Here is a 19,576-nt window from a genome sequence, read left to right as displayed (position 1 = left end):
TTTCCAACATTTAGGGGTCATTTCTACTACCTTGGACTTTTTTGATTTTAATTTGCCCAGCTGTCAACCTTCACAGTAGCATGGGAGCAGCTTATGCAGTTCTACCTTGGACCTCTGATGAAGAACAAAAGGAGCAGCAACACCAATACCAACAGCAGCAGGAAAAGCCTCCTCTGCAGCCACATGCTGCTCCACAGGACAGAGGGGCTGAACACAGAGCTCCTGTTCAAAGGAGGCAATACCCCGAACACAGGGTATATACACAGAGGCTCAGCTTTCTGGATATGACTGAGCAACAGTACCTCAGGAGACTCAGACTTTCTCAGCAGGTTGCTGCTGACATCTGCAGCCTTCTGGAATGAAACCTACATCCAACTGGGTCAGTTGGGCATACATTGCCAATAGCCATCAAGGTCATCATAGCCCTGAATTTCTGCACCTTCGCTGCTCCCAGGATTCTGGTGACATCTGCAGGATTTCACAATCGGCTGTGCTCAAATGCATATCCCAGGTGACCAATGCCATGTTTTGCCAGGATAGCCACTTACATTCACTTTGCTACTGATGAGGCCAGTCAGAACAAAGGGCCCTTGGATTTTGCTGCAATGGCTGGATTCCCACAGGTGCAGGGAGTCATAGACTGCATACATGGTGCAATCAAGCTGTCCTCAGATCATCCAGGAGTATTCGTCAATTGAAAGGAAATTCACTCCATCAATATTCAGCTAGTATGTAACCATCAGAAGGTAATCATTTATATCTGTCCAAGAGATCTTGGAAGCTGCCGTGATGCCTTCATTCTGCAGAAGTCACATTTCCCACAGATCTTTGCACTTTTAAACAGAGTCAGTGGATGATTCCTTGCAAACACAGGCTACCCTCTACGCACATGGCTGATGACACCTGTGAGAAACCCTACTAATGATAAACAGGAAAGGTACAACCGAACACAAGAGTGGTCAATGAGTAAGGCATTGGGTTGCTGAAGATGTGATTCAGGTGCCTGGACAGATCTGGGGTGCCCTTCAGTATGTACCAGCAAGGGTGTTCCGAACGGTAATGTCTGTTGTGTCTTGCACAACATGGCACAGCAAGGAGGACTGGAGCTGCAGGAGGAAGAAAGTGATAAATGCTCGGCGTCTTTGGAGAAAAAGGAGGAGGAAGAGGAGTTGGAGGAACAGGAGGAGGAGCCTGATTTGGACAGGGGCCCCTGCAGCCGCTCATCCACCTGCCAGAGATGTCCATGATGGAGGTATGCAGGCACAATTTAGCTAACCAGAGGCTGTGAAGCCATGTGGCACACCAATGCTGAACCCACTGACCCCCACTCCCCCGCCAACACGAAGCATTCCTACAATTATCTTTCCAGCTCACTGAAATTCATTACTCGTTGCCTACTCTGGTCATACCATTTTCCTCAAAGCTGATGGTCATTTGGCAGGTGAAAGGCAATAGTGTAGATGACTGAACAACAAAGCTTTAGAATAAAGTTTATGGTTCATTAACACTGACAAAATTGACACAGTGACCAACTTGTAAACATCCTTGCGAAACTACAAAGCCTTTCTCTTCTTTTTCCTATAAATTCCCACGTTGAACCACCATCATTGTACTTGCTCTCTCTGTGCTGTCAGTTTTATAATAGATTCATTCTGACCCCTGCCGAGGTCCCGTTAAATAGACAGCCTTCAACTGTCAGGTACGGGTAGTCATCATGCTCACCCACTCTGATTGGTCAAGAAACCTAGAAGCAGGATGCTAATACGATGGCTGTGTTAAAAAAAAAATCAGAGCCTTTCCCACTAACGTTCAGCTTCCCGATTCACTGCCGGTCTCCCCCGTTGCAAGTGGGTCTAAATGTTAGAATTCTGTCCATTGTCTCTAAAAGCTTCTCACCATTGATGATAGGCTGACCAGCTTGCAGTTGCTGGGTTTATCCCTCTCCCCTATTTTAAACAGGCATATAACATTTGCAATCCTCTGGCACCACCCCTATCTCCAAAGAGGATAGAAAGAATTTGGCCAGAGCCTCTGAAATTTTCAACCTTATTCATATAGTATATTGAAGACTGAGATTTGTAGATTATTGGATGGGAGGGGACAGGTGGGAGAGGGGAGGGGCAGCAGATAGATCATGTGACTGTCTCTGTTTGAAACAGCAGCTTCTTGGAGGGTTGTTGATTTCAAAGCTTTCCAGGTGGGGGACGGAGTTGTGGCTCTTACAAAATCAAAGGATGTTGATCACCACTTTTGTCCAGACCAATCTTGCTAATACTTCTTGCCTACCAATTGTTGAATTGAATCCAACTGACTGAAGTTTCAAAGCAATTATTTTTATTTATCCCCACTGAGATCTGCATTGTATTTTCTGTTTCTTTGAATGCATTTTTATGGCAATCGAATAAGTCGCTTTAAAAATTAAAAAGCTACCATAATTATATTTCTTAAACATATTGAGCCTAATGTGCATGAATGATGGTTAGAAGGCTTGAAACTCTCATTTCAAACTTAAAGATAGAATATATGAGAGTTCCACATTTTCTTGGAGCCCCAATTGTTTACACTGATTTTTACATTCCAGCCAGTGCCAATGAGATTGGCAGGAAATTCAATTGTAAATTTACTTTGGCAAAATGGCAGCAGGAATGTGCATAAGTTGAGATGTAATTTACTAATTATACCCCCCACAGGAAATTCTACCCTGACATTTCCAGCTGTATAGCACTCCCTCAGTACTGAACTGAAGTATCACCCGAGCTTAAGTGCCTAAATCTCCAGTGTGAACCTTGAACCCCCAACCTTCTGATTACGGAGCAAAAGAGCCACCAACTGAGACGAGGTTGACATCCACAAGAAGCACTGCATGGTGCAACTTAACATGAGCTGAGCTTTTGGAGACATGCTCTGGTATCTGTTTACACTTTTTTGAAAGACAACCCACATTTGCAATAGATGTGATTTACAGGGCAATCCTTGGATTTGGAGTGGGAAGGGATGGGAGTAGGCGACATTATTCTCTCCCTTGTCAATGGTTGCACCATTACAGCTTGGGATAAGCTTGCAACAATGCAAAATTCATTACCACTACAAAAATTAGAAAATCTGGAAAACCCTCCCCGTGTTTTTCAATTCCTGTAATATATGAATGAGAATGAAACGTTAATGTTAATGGGCTTTGCTTCACCAATGTTCATTTTGTTGTAAATGTGCATTCTCTACGCCTGCACTTGCAGTTTATTTTTACATAGCTTTTTGAAATGATGGTGCTGTCCAATGGTTTATTTTTTTATGTTTAGTACCTTTCACCAATAAACTTCGCATTGTAACAGACCGGGAATTGCCTGTACTTTTAATCAAAGGACATTTGCAAGTCGTCGGTGGGACAATTCCCACGTTTGACAGCTCACAGCTCAACTGGGCTAAAGGGAGAAAGTGGGGAGGAATTGACCAGAACAGTGAAGCTTCGACAGACCAGTGATGTCTTGGTAACGTCAAGCGACACACCTTTCACTGGAGAATTCCTGCGATTTATCCATGAGTGTATTCACACGAATCAAGAAAGCCGGCAAGTAGGTGGTGGGATTGAGACTCGCCGCCACTGTCTGTACTTTTGCTGATTTTGCAAAGAGGGCACCAGACAGATTGTTTAAAAAACAGAAAGGACTCGGGGATTCATTTAGTTCCTCGCATTAAGTCCAGCTAATTGGAAACAAATTCCGTAAGTACTCTAGACAGGGAAATTATTTATCTATCCACACGTTTGAGATTAAGATGGGATTCACGGATCGCTAAAGAAATAACCTTTCGAAGGTACAAGGTCGATCGTCTCCTCCGTTGCAAACACTAACTTGAAAACAAATGCTGTTGCTGAGATTTCGTTATTCACTTAAATTGATAAATTTAAGAATGTAAAGTCGCAACGAAACGGTCGAGGTTTCAACAATTGGTTTTTTAAAATATTCATTCACAATCTGATCGGATTGGTGTCAAAACGCAGAGGTGAAGAGTCAGATGGGGAGAGGGGTTGGTTTATTTGAGTAATAATTTGGATAGAACGTGACTTTTGTGTTTTTTTTTTAAAATAGAGTGTTTCAGACTCAGAAATTTTGACACTTGTGGGAGTGGAACGCTGTGTAACTGGACAGAAAGCCATGGAACAGAAATCACCTGGAATAGAAAGCTGCCCCGAGAATCTGAGCGCTACACAGAGCATGCTGCAAGAATTCGGCAATCTCTCCTCTCAGTTTAAAGGCATCCAGCTGATCCAGTCCTTCAAGCCGCTGATCATTCCCTGCTACGCGCTGGTGGTTTTCATCGGTATCTTTGGCAACTACTTGTTAATGTACGTGATCTGCAAAACAAAGAAGATGCACAACATCACCAATTTCCTACTGGGTAACCTGGCTTTCTCGGACATGCTAATGTGCGCTACCTGTGTCCCCTTCACTCTGGCCTATGTCTTTGAGCCGCGGGGCTGGATCTACGGCAGGTTCATGTGTTACTTCGTGTTCCTGATGCAGCCCGTCACTGTGTTTGTCTCGGTCTTCACCCTGACTGTCATAGCCGTGGATCGGTACTATGCCACCGTGCACCCCCTCAAGAGGAGGCTCACCATCCCTACCTGTGCCTACCTGCTGGCAGCCATCTGGCTGCTGGCTTGTCTCCTGGCAGCCCCAGCTCTAGTGCACACTTACTATGTAGAGTTTTATCACCAGGATTTGACCATTTGTGAGGAGTTCTGGATGGGGATGGAGAAGCCCCGCCTGGTCTATGCGTACAGCACCCTGCTTGTCACCTACGTGCTGCCCTTCTCTGTCATCTCACTGTCCTACCTGCGCATCTCAGTCAAGCTGAAGAACCGCGTGGTGCCGGGCAACATCACCCAAACCCAAGCCGAGTGGGACCGGGCCAGGCGAAGGAAGACCTTCCGCCTCTTGGTGCTGGTGGTGGCCGTGTTCGGCCTCTGCTGGCTCCCTCTCCATCTCTTCAACGTGATCAAAGACATCGACATCGACCTGATCGACAAGCAGTTCTTCAACCTGATCCAGCTGCTGTGCCACTGGTTCGCCATGAGCTCCGCCTGTTACAACGCCTTCATCTACGCCTGGCTTCACGACAGCTTCAGAGGCGAGCTCAAGAAGATGTTCACCTGGCGGAACCAGAAAGTGGCCCCGACTGCTCACTGTGTCATGGCCAGCGTGGTTCTGTAAATAAAAACAGAGCTCCGATGCAAGAAACAGATTGTCTCCAAGTATTGATCGGGGGGAAAGCGAAATTGTGTATGTCATGTAATATTAGTCTGGGGAAAATCTGGGGGGCTATGTGTGCATAAATCATTGAAAATGGCAGAGCAGGTTGACAAAGTGGGATCCTAGGCTTTATAAATAAAGGCATAGAGTACAAAAGCAAGGAAGTTATAATGCACCTCGATAAAACACTGGTTTAGCCTCAACTGGGTATTGTGTCCATTTCTGAGCATTGCACTTTAGGAAGGATGAGAAGGCTTTAGAGAGGGTGCAGAAAAGATATACAAGAATGGTTGCAGAGATGAGGGACTTCAGTTCTGTGAATAGGTTGGAGAAGCTGGGGCTGTTCTTGTTAGGTCAGAGAATGTTGAGACGAGATTTGATAGGGGTGTTCAAAATCATGAGGGGTCTAGACAGAGTAGACAGAGAGAAACTGTTCCCATTAGCAGAAGGGTTAAGAACCAGAGGACACCGATTTAAGGTGATTGGCAAAAGAACTGAAGGCGACATGAGGAAAAACTCTGGAATGCGCTTCCTGAGAGTGTGGTGGAGGTAGATTTAATCGTGGCTTTCAAAAGGGAATTGGATAAACACCTGAAGAGAAAACATTTTGCAGGGCTGCAAGACTAGCTCAGTTGCTTTTTATTTATTAGAGATACAGCACTGAAACAGGCCCTTCGGCCCACCAAGTCTGTGCTGACCAACAACCACCCATTTATACTAACCCTGCAGTAATCCCATATTCCCTACCACCTATCTACACTAGGGGCAATTTACAATGTCCAATTTACCTATCAACCTGCAAGTCTTTGGCTGTGGGAGGAAACTGGAGCACCCGGCGAAAACCCATGCGGTCACAGGGAGAACTTGCAAACTCCGCACAGGTAGTACCCAGAATCGAACCCGGGTCCCTAGAGCTGTGCGGCAGCAGTGCTAACCACTGCACCACTGTGCCGAGAGCCAGAGAACAAGAGTGGACGCAGCAGACTGAATGGCCTCCTTCTGTGCTGTAACTATTCTATGATTCTAAGAGCAGGGGGTTAAGAACAGGACATATTGGGAGGGGATAGGCCCCAATTTTCTGGCATGGGTTATGGGGGCAAGGGGTCTTCCCAATTAGAAATCCAGGAATTACCTCTCATGCCCCCTTTGCCCAACCCTTAATATGTTCTTTTGTAAAGAGTGGCAAGCTACAATGTGGACCTAGAATGTCCCCTATTTGTTCTGAAATGTCTATGAATTATGCAATGATAAAATATTTTTGATGGGTATTCTAAACTCATGAAAGCAGGTTTCCCAATTGCAGACAGTAAATTGTGTACAAATGTAAATTCTAGTTGTATATAAATTATAAACTCCGGTTAAACATTAAAATGTTCATGAACTTTGTTACAACCAGGTGAGAAAGAGGTCTAGGGTTCCCTTTCAACCTTCACCTGATCTTACCGTAACAGGGTTTCATTTTAAACATACCATTTTTTTAGCTCCCTCTTGGTGAATCCTTGTTCACCGCTTTCCAATTATAAGGCAAAGAAACCAGCACAAACAGGTTTTCTTAGGTTTAAAGAAAAGTTGAAATTTATTAAACTTGAACTTAAACTCTAAATCAGTTGATGCCTACGGATACACAACGCACCCACACGAGTATGCATATGCGATATACGCAAATAGAGACAGAAAAGAGCAGAAGAAAAATAAAGTGGAAAAGTTTGAGGCAATATCTGAAGAGTTTTGTCATGTTCTTCGAGTTCACTGTAGAGTCCTTGATTGTAGGTAGATCTTGCTTTTCATTGGGGCCCAGTATTCTTCTTAAACCTTGTTCACTGTAGGAGACTTTTCTCTCTTGGGGTTCATGTGTCTTCAGTGGATTCAAAGGCTTGTGAGAAAGAGATGGGAGCAGACAGGAGAGATCCTCTCAGTTCAGGAGCAAACAAACACTCTGTTCAAACTGTTTGTACAATTCAGAAAAACCCAGATTGCCCAGCAGATTAGTTGTGTGTCTAACTGGTCTGACCACGTCTTGGATTATATCACCTTAGCAGTCTCTGGAATGCACCTCATATACACAATACCTGGTGATCAAGGTCCATTGTGGGTTGAGTGTGTCAGGGAATGGTCCTTTGTCCTTCCAATCACCGTCAGTTAATATGCAAATGTTTTTTCCAGCCACGGCTGATCTGTCTAACAATTCCTCCCCTTACTCCAGTAACAGTTTAAAATCGATATTCATGACAAAATTAATGTGCCTCATCCTTGGCAGGTGGGGGCCTACCATTCCAATTTAGATCTCTGTTATCAACTGCTGGGCAATGAAACTATTTCTTTCATTTGTTGAGTCGGTGAGCTGGCTGTTCCTCAGTAGGAGCCATAATGAGGGAGATGAAATTTGTTTTTAATGTTGGCTTTAGGGAGCCATTGTCAATAAATAACATTATTCACTAGCATGAGTTTTGATGAAGGTTCATTGACCTGAAACGTTAACTTTGCTTCTCTCTCCACAGATGCTGCCAGACCTGTTGAGTATTTCCAGCATTTCTTGTTTTTATTTCAGATTTCCAGCATAAGCAGTATTTTGCTTTTATATCAATAAATAACATTTCCTGGCTAAGTCTAGGCTAATTGTACACAAAGGCAGTTGTAAGAGGACAGGTATTCATTCAGTCCATTAGCTTGCCCTATTCTCTACAACACCGTGCCTTATCTGTCACAGGAAGCAAGGCAATGAGCATTTGCTTTTGAATTACAGTATTATTAAAATGTGCGATGGAAAGCTTTTCTAATACATCCTTGACTAGGGTGCTCAATGTTACTGCTGTACCAGCTCTTTTTGAAGAGTGAGAACGAATGGACCAGGACAGGTACAGCCACATAGGATAAAGGCTGGTGGATGAAATTATTTCAATCTGTCTGCCTCAGTTTCCTCCCACAGCATAATTGACAGTGTTTGAACTCGCTCGCAGCACAAGTTGCGATGCCAACAGCAAAGATTAAAGATTGGTTTCATCTGTAAACTAAATGGAACATCAATCTTCGCAGAATGTAATGTGACAGAGCCTTGTTCCCACTAGGTAGCCAGAAAGATTTACTTTCCTATAAAACCATGCCTTGTAGGATGCGGCCAGAACCATCTGTATTCCATGTCACTGGTTCTCTATGTTCCCCGCCTTGTTCTTCGCCGCCCTGTTTTCATCCCGTGAATTCGCTTACTTTCCGTTCGATTATTATCATTTGGAATTAAACCGTTTTCCAAGTCACTCTCTCAATAAAACTGCACATTCCTTTGACCGATAGGATGAAACCAGGGGCCAAACGGTTGCAGGGATTTACAAAGTAAAAAAAAGTATCGACCTAAGATACAATGGGACTCCTCAGTTATCTAGTAATTTTCATTACATTAATTATGTCCCATTTCATATCATGCAACATTGTCTGCACCTCCACCAGATTTCAAAAACATCCGGATCATTATTTTTATTTTTCCAGAGGGTACATGCACTGTCTGAACTTAGAATTGTAAGGGGAGACTGGTGTATGGGCATCAGGGGATAGTTGGCATAAAACTTAGGCCCGTGAAACTTGAGAAAGCTTGTCTGTGAGACACAGAAAATCACATGAATAATCTAATCAACAGGTTGACAAGGTGAATAATATGATCAAGGAAGTTGTCAGGCAAGCCCCCCACCTGATAAGAATGATGAAAATTAATTTTGCCACATGAACATTGATTTTAAACTGTTGTCGGTGAAGAAAGAACTTGCTTTAAAAACCAATTGGAGACTTTGGCTGGAGAGAGACATTATCATATCAACAGACAATACTTCAAAGGACAAAGGGGCTATTCCCTGCTCCAATTTAATCCACAATGGCCTTTTGATTACCAGACGTCGAAGCATTCCAGGTTAACTACTAAGGTGGCCGAATACACAAACAGACGTGGTCAGACCAGTTTAGTCACATGACTGGCTGACTGTTGGAGTTTTTTGAATTTGAACTGGCCACAGGGTTAAAACTCCGAAGGCTGTTTGCTACTGGACTGAAAAGACCTCTCTCCTATCTGCTCTCATCTTGCAGTCACCAGCTTTGGAAACCATTGAAGACATATGAACGCCAAGCGAGCAAAGTCTCTTACAGTGAACAAGGTTTAAGAAGAATACTGGGCCCTAACAAAAAGCAAGACTACCTACAATCAAGGACCATACAGCGAGCTCAAAGCTGAGTAAAAACCCTTTTTCAGAGATTGCCTCAAACCTCTCCATTTTATTTTTCTTTTCTGTCCCATTTGCATGTGCGTATCACGTATGCATGCTAGCGTGGGGCACAGTGTGTTTCCGTAGGTGTTAACCGATTAGAGTTTAAGTTTATGGTTTCATAAATTTCACTTTTCTTCTTTAAACCTAAGAAAACCTGGTGTGCTCATTTTTTTTGCCTTATAGTTGGAAAGCTGTGAACAAGGATTCACAAAGGGGGAGCTCAAAAAACTGTGTGTTTAAAATTAAACCCTGTTACAATAAGACCAGGTGAAGACAGTAAAAGGCCCCTAGACACCTTTCTCACCTGGTCGTAACAGAAATTTGGGTGCTAGCATCCTGAATTTTACTCACAGACAAACGAGAGAAATTGGAATTTGCAAGCCAAATTGTTCCCAATCAAAAAAGAGTAAGATTAATACAGGTTTTCTTGTGATTGTATGCGATTGTGTCTTAACATGTTTGCAACTGAAGTGAGTAGCTCGCCAAGCCAGGGTGAAGTAACTTGGGAGAAGTTAAAAGCACTGCCTATAGAGGAGTTGCGGAAAATGGCTGAGCAGTGTGGGATCACTGTACCTGGCAAGGCTAGGAAGTCTGAACTCCTAAGACTAGTGGCCAACCATTTTTTTCTTGACTCTGAAGAGGCAGAAACAGGCTTAGAAGCAGACTCCGACAGGGTATTGTTAGCAAAGATACAATTGGATCAGAGGAAACTTGAATTTGAGGAAAGAGAGAGCCTTCCAGAAGGAACATGAAGAAAATGAAAGGCTGGAGAGAGAGAAAGAAAGACAGGAGAAGCAACGAGAGAGAGAGAAGAGAGAGAGAGAGAAAGAATATTCCAGAAAGAATCCGAGGAGAGAGAGTTGAAGTGGCTTGAGTTAACTAGGGGGCGACAGAGTAACCCCAGTGAAAGCAATATGGAGGAGCAGAATTCAGGGCTGGGTACAAGATTGTTACAACTCGCTCAATTAATTCCAAAATTCAATGAGGAAGATATGGAAGTGTTTTTTGTGTCTTTTGAGAAATTGGCAAGGCAGCTAAAATGGCCAGCTGGTCTCTTTTAATACAATGCAAGCTTAATGGAAAAGCCCATGAGGTTTATTCCTTGTTGCCAGATGACAGTTCATCAAATTATGAACTGACCAAAAATGCTATCCTCGGGGCCGAAGCCTATCGCCAAAAGTTTAGAATCCTCAAAAAACAAGCCAATCAAACTTATCTGGAGTTTGAAAGAAGTAAAGAACTGGCTTTTGACCAGTGGCTGAGGGCTTTAAAAATACAGGTCAGCTATGAGACTCTCAGAGAAGTAATTCTGTTAGAGGAATTTAAAAGCTCTCTTCCATTGTCAATAAAGACCCATGTAGGGGAGCAGCAGGTCCAGAGGGCTCGGCAAATTTGCTTTAATTTATAAGTCAGTTTCCCAGGGGAGAACCTTTCCTAATCATCCCCAAAAATCTGAAAAGGACAAAGAGTGGGACGAAGATAGGAGCCCAAGCTGTCCTTGAAGAGAAAGGAAAGCAGGAGACACAGGGGGCCTTCCTCCAGCCAAAAAGGAAGGTGCTGTGTGCAAGAGTAAGACCCAGTGACCTGTGTGCTTCTATTGCAATAAGGCAGGGCATTTAAAAGCTGACTGCTGGAAACTAAAGGGAAAACCGGTAGAGTTAATCAGGGCACACCCGCTCAGTGAAGACGGGACCCTGATGGAAAACACAGAACAAGCTGTGGCTTTAACTGCAGTAAGAGTGCAACCCAGGAAGCTTACTATGGCCAGTGCAGTAAAAGATAATAGGATTCCTGAAGGTTATCAAGGTTTTGTGTTTGAAGGGAAAGTAACCTCACACCCCTTGAGTGGGGAAAGCAAGCCCATAGTGATTCTCAGGGACACGGGGGCAACTAGATCCCTTTTACTGGGAAAAGACATGACCTTTTCCCCGGAGAATGCAGTGAACACCAGAATGGTGGTGAATGGTATTGGAGGGCAGTGTATGCATCTACCTGTACACCTGGAGTGCGACCTACTTTCGGGACCAGTGACAGTAGGGATTGTCCCTAGTTTGCCTGTGGACGGGGTTGACCTGCTCCTAGGTAATGATCTGGTGGGGGTGAACGTGATAGCCCCCCCAGTAGTGAAAGAAAGACGGCAGGAAGTCAGAGAGACAGGGCATTGGCAGAAGACGGTCTCCTGCAGTTTCCCTGAATATGTAGTGGGTCAGGCCATGATCAAACCAGCTCCCCCAGAGGTGACTGCATTGGCACTGCAAGCAAATGACCATGAGGTCTGCCTATCCAAGACTTTCTTTGGAAAGTTAGGAGAATGACTTAAATGGATTTTCCTTAGCTGAGGCTCAGCGAGCCGACCCAGTGTTGTAAGAGTTAGCATAGGCTGCCCAGTCTGAAAGTGAAGCACAGGAGTCCCTGATTGCTACTATTTAAAGAATGAGGCACTGATGAGGAAATGGAGTGCTCCTCACAGACCTGAGGGCAAGGAGTGGACAGTGGTTCACCGGTTAGTGGTGCCACAGAGGCACCAGGGAGAAATATTAAGAAGGACCGACAAAACTACTGTGGCTGTACATACCAGTATACGAAAGACAAAAGCCCGCCTAAGACAGCAGTTTAACTGGCCAAAACTCCACAAAGATGTGGTGGAGTACTGTAGGAGTTGCCACATGTGCCAGATTGAGGGGAAACCCCAAGCTACAGGGAAACCTACACCCCTAAGTCCTGTTCCAGTGTAAGGAGGACCCTCCAGCAGAGGGCCGGTGAACTGTAAGGGACCCCTACTGAGAACAAAAGGGGACAGGCAGGCACACGGCTGGCAAACGTTTAGAAAGAGAAGGGAAAAAAATGACCAAGAGAGCAGATTAAAGGAAGTCTGCGATGAATCCCTACTGTCCAGTCAACCAACCCCGAAAAGTGTGAAAAGTTAGACCCCACATCTTCCTATGTAAATGCAGACTCTATAACTACCCCAACAGAGTTGTTGAGAGCATGTACAGGAACCTGCAGAGACAAAGAGAGACCTCTAGGGGGCACAGACACTATGAGGGTGATGCCTCACCAAGTCAAAATGGCACAGGAGAGTGCAGTGAGTGTGCACAAATACCTGCAAGTAGGAGTGTCCCAGAGAACAAAGGGGAGAGTAACAAAGAATCTTTCCCCACAGACAAAGGAAAAGGGAGCAGCCCATCCCTTGAAGTCAAAAGTCTTTGCATGACTCAGAGAGTTCAGGATAGACTCGCCCACTTTTATCTCTCCTGAGAAAAAAAGGGGAAATCAAAGCAGCACTGGCACGCCAAAAAGACACTATTAATAAGCTTGAAGATTGGTGAATGAATGGAAATGAATGAGAGAAATGCACGGTTTTTCTTTCTGTATGTTATATTTCTCCCAAACCCTGTAATGAAATGCATAATTTTTTTTCAAATCGCATTTCATTCCCCTAGGTGTGGAGGTGTCAGGCAAGCCCCCCACCTGACAAGAATGAAGTAAATTAATTTTGCCACATGAACATTGATTTTAAACTGTTGTTGGTGATGAAAGAACTTGCTTTAAAAAACAATTGGAGACTTTGGCTGGAGAGAGACATTATCATATCAACAGACAGTACTTCAAAGGGCAAAGGGGCCAATTCCTACTCCAATTTAATCCACAATGGACTTTTGATTACCAGACGTCGAAGCATTCCAGGTTTGCTACTAAGATGGCCGAATACACAAACAGACGTGGTCAGACCAGTTTAGTCACATGACTGACTGACTGTTGGAGTTTTTTGAATTTGAACTGGCCACAGGGTTAAAATTCCGAAGGCTGTTCGCTACTGGACTGAAAAGACCTCTCTCTTATCTGCTCTCATCTTGTTCTCACCAGCTTCGGAAACCATTAAAGACATATGAACGCCAAGAGAGCATAGTCTCCTACAGTGAACAAGGTTTAAGAAGAATACTGGGCCCTAACAAAAAGCAAGACTACCTACAATCAAGGACCATACAGCGAGCTCAAAGCTGAGTAAAAACTCCTCTTCAGAGATTGCCTCAAACCTCTCCATTTTATTTTTCTTTTCTTTTCTGTCTCTATTTGCATGTGTGTATCGCATATGCATGCTAACGTGGGGCGTGGTGTACATCCGTAGGCGTTAACCGAATTAGAGTTTAAGGTTTAATAAATTTCACTTTTCTTCTTTAAACCTAAGAAAACCTGGTGTGCTCATTTCTTTGCCTTATAATTGGAAAGTTGTGAACAAAGATTCACTAAAGGGGGAGCTCAAAACACAGTGGGCTGGATTTTATTCGGGTGCCGCACAGCGCAGCGGCGCCCTTTCAACTCAGTGCGGAGCCTGCATTTAGCAGCCGTCGCAGAGCCCCCACAATATTACGCATGGAGGCTCACTAGAATTACGGCGCTGAGCCACCCTCCCCATATTACATGGGGAGAGGCAGGACATTCCGTTCAGTGAGAGAGTTTTTGACAGTTGTGCAGCAAGTGCTGGGGCCCTATTTAAAGCACCCCAGCACCTGTTTCCTGACAGCTGTCAAATAAATACTTACCTGACTGCTGAAGAGTGAGGCTGTTGTCAATCTGGGAGCAAAGCAGAAAGTGTTGCAGAAATCCAGCAGGTCAGGCAGCATCTGTGGAGAGAGAAGCAGAGTTAGCTTGTCCAAGTTCACAGACCTGAAAGTTAACTCTGCTTCTCTCTCCACAGATGCTGCCTGACCTGCTGAGTTACCCCAGCACTTTCCGCTTTGCTGCTGTATACTTACCCTGCTGTGTCCCAGTGTCCTGTGAAATTGCAATCCTCTTCTCCCACTCAAGTGTAACATTCCTTCTTGTAGGCGTGCTGCACCTGGGTGAATAATCTTAATTTTGCACATTCCAGAACGTGAGACTTAAATATACCATAAAAGGTATTACAGAGGTTTACAGAGAACACCCTGACACAAATGGGAATGCACAGGTGCCACAGCAATGTAAATACGTCTTTCACTAAATGTTCCTCACCAACATGTGTATCCTTTTCTCTGTGTGAATGATGTGTGCCAGCATGTAGCACCAATGTCACATCCCTTTGCACCGTTGGCCTTTCAGGAGAGTCAACGTATGCAATAACATCATTGCCATGCCACCATTACTCATGAGCGTCTCCACGGATGCAGTGACATGGACATTGGCTCAGTCAGCTGCTGCCTCTAAAGGTTTACACAGGGATGCTGCAGATGTGGACTGGTGCACAGCAGGTGAGCGAGGGTGATATGTGGCTTGTAGAGCTTATGTCGATTCCTATGGAGCAGCCAGCCTTTGTCTGATAAGCCACTTCTATACATCCCTAGCTCTCTGCTATCCCTGTGTGCAGAGTCTGGGTGCTGTCTGTCCTCCCATGCGTCTTTCATGTTGTAGGTCCTCAGCGTCTTCATAGACCGAGGAGGAATCCTATTGAGGTCTCTCCTCATCATGCCAGGACTGGCCATATTGGGTCTGTAGTTGTGCAGAGCAGCAAAGAAAGGAGCTGGCCTTTTCAGCCCGTAGTACAGGGCATCACCCTATCCATCCAGGCATTGGAGGTGCCCTTTCAGCATGCTGATCTCCTGCTCAATGGTGTCTCATGTAGCTCAGTGGCTGGCGTTGTATCTCTCCTCTGCAGTAGTGGTGGAGTCTCTCACCAGTGACGGGAGCCATGTCTGCAAAGAATAGCCCTTATCTCCAAGAAGCCACCCCTCCATCTGAGCCACTTCAGTGAACAGCGGTGACAGCTGCAACTGGTGCAAGACCCAGGTGTCATGGCAGCTGCCTGAGAAGTGGTCACACATTCGTAGCAAGCATCTGCTGTGATCACATACCAGCTTCACCTAGATTGAGAGGACTCCTTTAATGGTGACGTCTGCAGGTGGTAGCCTTGTGGGAGGCCTGATGGCCACATGAGTGCAGTCTATGAACAGTAAAACCTATGATTCTCCAGCAATGGTGCCAGAACCAACGGCCCTCTAGGCCTGGCTGTGAGAGTCTGTCCTGAAGCGGACATACTCACTGGCCCTCTGGTGCTGGGCATCGGTGATCTCCCTGATGCAGCAGTGCCCTGCTGACTGCGTGACCCCACAAAGTTCTCTGGTGGGCCCCTGCAGAGGCATCAGGCTTGAGAACTGCTGCCACTATGAGGAACAAAGGCATGGGATGTCCACCACAGCCCATGGGCTGCAGGTCAGCCTTGAGCAGGGCACAGAGATGTGTCACCACCCTCTCTATATGCGCAATCGCCTCTGACACTGGTGCTTTGACATCCGATGGCATGTCATGTGGGGCCTGTAGATGCACGGCAACCGTAATGGCGGGCTCCCCTTGGGGGCTGCTGCTTGTGACCGTGGGCCTCCATGTGGATCTCACCTGCCTGTTGATATTGCCTCTGGCGCATACTGCTCCTTACAAGCAGAGGATCACACAATGTCGGATGAGCCATACCTCTTTCCATGTGATAAATAAAGTTGAACCCTGTATGTATTCGAAGGTTCCTAACAGGGCATGGATTGATGTTGACGGATATATCAGCTGCTTTCCTGGATCAACAATGTGGCGTGCCATGGCATTGCCCATCTAGGCCAACACTCAGAGTGGCACAACATGACCATATCAAGATCCTACCAGCTGAATCGATTGCCCCATTCATCCATAAAACCTTCATGCTCCTTTCTGGCACCCTCCCCACACACAGGGTGCCTAGTGTGCCATTGCCCCCTCACAAACACAGAGGGTACACTGTTAATGGAGGGATGGTACACGGTACCTCCCTTCATGCCAAAACAGCTTTCCCTCCAGTAATCCCAGACCTCCTCCCTTCCAGAATAAAGAGTTAGACCCCTCCTCCCTCTTCGCTTCTGTAACGCAGAGTGAGGACCCGCCAGCCTTTCAGATCGTGAACGGGACAGCACGTGACGGCCGCCCGTTCAACGAAAAATCCAGCGGTGTCAGTGGAGAGGCGACAGGCTGCATAATCAGCATAGGTAAGTAATCATTACCATATGCTAATTGTGGTGCTGCCGCCATGCGGTGGGGGGCCGCATGAAGGTTCCACTGCCGCTGGTAAAATGCGGCAGGCCTGTCTTGACGTTGCGGGTCAAGGCGGGCCTCTCCCCGCAGCATTTTACTGGCCCCAGTGCCGCGATCCGTGGCATCGTGGGGCCAGTAAAATTCAACCCATGTATGTCTGGGGGAAAAGATCTTGTATTTTCCCTTAAGGTGAGGTCGTTTTATTTACATTTCTTTTAGACTTTTTAGATTTTTAGATTTTTCAATCAGCTTTTAGTTAGCCATATGCTATTAACATCTACCCAACCATTAATATGCTGACCTCATTTAATTTCATTTACATGGTGTGAGCAAGCTTTCCCCAGATTTAGCCTGGCTTTGGGAGTTCACTAGAAGATGGTGAGCAATTGCATATAAGCAGTTCTTAATGAGCTAGCTAATGAGCGAGAAAATGAATCAAGATAGCTTCAAAATACCAATACAATTCTTATGTCAGTGTGGCTCAGTTGGTAGCATTCTTATCTATAAGTTAAGAAGTTGTGGGTTCAAGTCTCACTCCAGGACTTGAGCCCAAAAATCTAAGCTGATACTCCAGTGCAGTAGTGAGGGAGTGCTGAACTGTTGGAGGTACTATCTTTCAAGTGAGATGTTAAACTGAGGCCCTGTCTGCTCTCAGGGGATGTATAATACTCAACGGCACTATTTTGAAGAAGACCAATGGAGCTATCCTGGTGTCCTAGACAATACAAGAAGGCGTATGGCATGCTTGCCTTCATCGGCCGAGGCATTGAGTACAAGAGTTGGGACGTCGTGTTACAGTTGTGCAAAACGTTGGTTAGGCCGCATTTGGAGAACTGTGTGCAGTTCTGGTCGACGCACTACAGGAAAGATGTGATTAAGCTAGAAAGGGTGCAGAAAGGATTCACAAGGATGTTGCCTGGTTTGGAGGGCTTGAGTTATGAAGAGAGATTGGATAGGCTGGGTCTGTTTTCCCTGGAGCGAAGGAGGCTGAGAGGGGACATGATAGAGGTATATAAAATTATGAGAGGCATAGATAGAGTAGACAACCAGAGTCTGTTTCCCATGGTAGGGGTGACTAAAACTAGAGGGCATAGATTTAAGGTGAGGGGGAGGAGGTTTAAAGGAGATCAAAGGGGTAAATTTTTCACACAAAGAATAGTGGGTATCTGGAATGAGCTGCCTGAGGAGGTGGTGGAGGCAGGAACAGTAGCGACATTTAAGAGGCATCTGGACAGGTACTTGAATGAGCAAGGCATAGAGGGATATGGAATTAATGCAGGCAGGTGGGATTAGTATAGAGAGGCATTATGGTCGACATGGACGCGGTGGGCCGAAGGGCCTGTTTCTATGCTGTACAACTCTATAACTAATATTTATCCTTAAATCAACATCACTAAAATTACAGATTATCTGGACTTTATCACATTGCTGTTAGTGGGAGCTTGCTGTGTGAAAATTGGCTGCTGCATTTCCTACATTGCATCGGTAACTACACTTCAAAAGTACTTAATTGGCTGTAAACTGCTTTGGGATATCTTGTGGTTGTGAAAGGTGCTATATAAATGCAGGTCTTTCTTATTATAGAGCTCTTTAAATGTACTACAACAGCCCTGGACATCCATTTTATATGGACCGGGTAGATGGCTGAGCTCTATACTAGCATAACTGCTGAGAAAGTTCATAGATAATGTAATTGAGGCTTAATATTAATATAATGATCTACAAACTTTTGGGAATTGCTGGCTGCAGTACAAAACCCAACCAGAAATCGGGACTGGTCAAATGGGTGGAAATTTGGTGTAATTGATCTCTATCGATTTTTCTAGTTGTTTGCATTTGCCTTATATCTCTTAACTGGGCTTGACTGGTTGCAAAACCTATGATCACAATATAAAATAAGTAATCTAGGCACATTCACATTATCCACACCTTTCAACATTTTAGGGAGATTGGGGCTTTTTTTGGTCAGACAATTGATTCTGATTAAAAATTGTTGAGAATTACCTCCTTTCCGGGTTCCGATTCCTCGAGTGTCATTATCTCACAGTTCCTCAAAAAACTTGTGTATTCGGAGAGAAATGTTCAGCAGATTGCTTAACAAGTATAACTGATGAACTGTTCTGTAATCCTGTGGTTGATTTTGCAATAATAATACAGAATGGCTCCAATAAATGTAGAAAATAACAACGGGCCCATAAGGCTCAGCCATACTTTCTTCTTATACAGCAGCCTTGTTACAGGCTGCTATTTTATTTATAACCCCCCTTGTTCAGGTTGACCATGTCGACCTGTCATGTTGAGTGGAAGCAGTCTTTCCAACAAAAAGCAACCCTTCAAACGTTAACCACGTATGTTTTCAAAACAGCTGCTGCAATGATTCATTGAAACCCTTCACAAAGCCCTGCTATGAGGTCTCAGATGTCTATTTCATTTCACATAAAAACAGGTTCTGGCGTACTTCTCATGTCAAGAGATTCTGTTGCTCAGATATTCCACTTGCACTGATTATCACATGCATCATCTTTCCCATGTTTTGTTGGGATTTTTGTGGCTGAATTCAAAAGTGATTTGTTATTAATTATAGGTGTTATAAACAATAGTGTCGAGGCAGCCAATAGCAAGGCAGATGTATAGAGTGACAGCATACTGCTTCTCATAACCTGATCTAAGAAACCTGAGAGTTAGGTCTAGAAATTGTATCGCGTTGTGTTCGTTTTCTGGGCAGAAAACAGGGGCATAAAAGGATCCATCTCTTGCTCTAAGACCCCTGAAACATGTTCAACCCCATTTACTGCCGGGCAATATTTCAGGCATTCCTGGCAGCTACCTGAATCAGGCATTAGCCCCCTTGCATATGTTAATTGACACCTAATTAGGGACCTGCTCCACTCAGGTTTTCCTGCCAGGGCCTAGCAAATGGCCTCCAACAAAATGTGAGGTTTGTCTGAAAAAAAAAACTTTCATTTGGAGACATCAGGAGCAGGTGTGTTCCTCCCAGCTCCACTACATGCTTGAGGGCCACTGCCAATTGTGATCAAGGCACCCACC

The 19,576-nt window shown here is 44.9% G+C and overlaps 1 protein-coding gene across 1 annotated transcript; it reads left to right on the top strand.

The window, feature by feature from the left end:
- The first annotated feature begins 4,151 nt into the window (after nucleotides 1-4,151).
- LOC137380964 (prolactin-releasing peptide receptor-like) lies at nucleotides 4,152-5,210 on the top strand. The gene has a single exon (XM_068053382.1). It carries the CDS (start codon nucleotides 4,152-4,154, stop codon nucleotides 5,208-5,210), a length of 1,059 nt encoding a protein of 352 aa, XP_067909483.1.
- The last annotated feature ends 14,366 nt before the right edge of the window (nucleotides 5,211-19,576 follow it).

The sequence above is a fragment of the Heterodontus francisci genome, chromosome 20 (genome assembly GCF_036365525.1).
Source record: "Heterodontus francisci isolate sHetFra1 chromosome 20, sHetFra1.hap1, whole genome shotgun sequence".
Classification (NCBI taxonomy): domain Eukaryota; kingdom Metazoa; phylum Chordata; class Chondrichthyes; order Heterodontiformes; family Heterodontidae; genus Heterodontus; species Heterodontus francisci.
The sequence above is the reverse complement of the archived record's forward strand: the minus strand, read 5'-3'. Positions and strand labels throughout refer to the sequence as shown.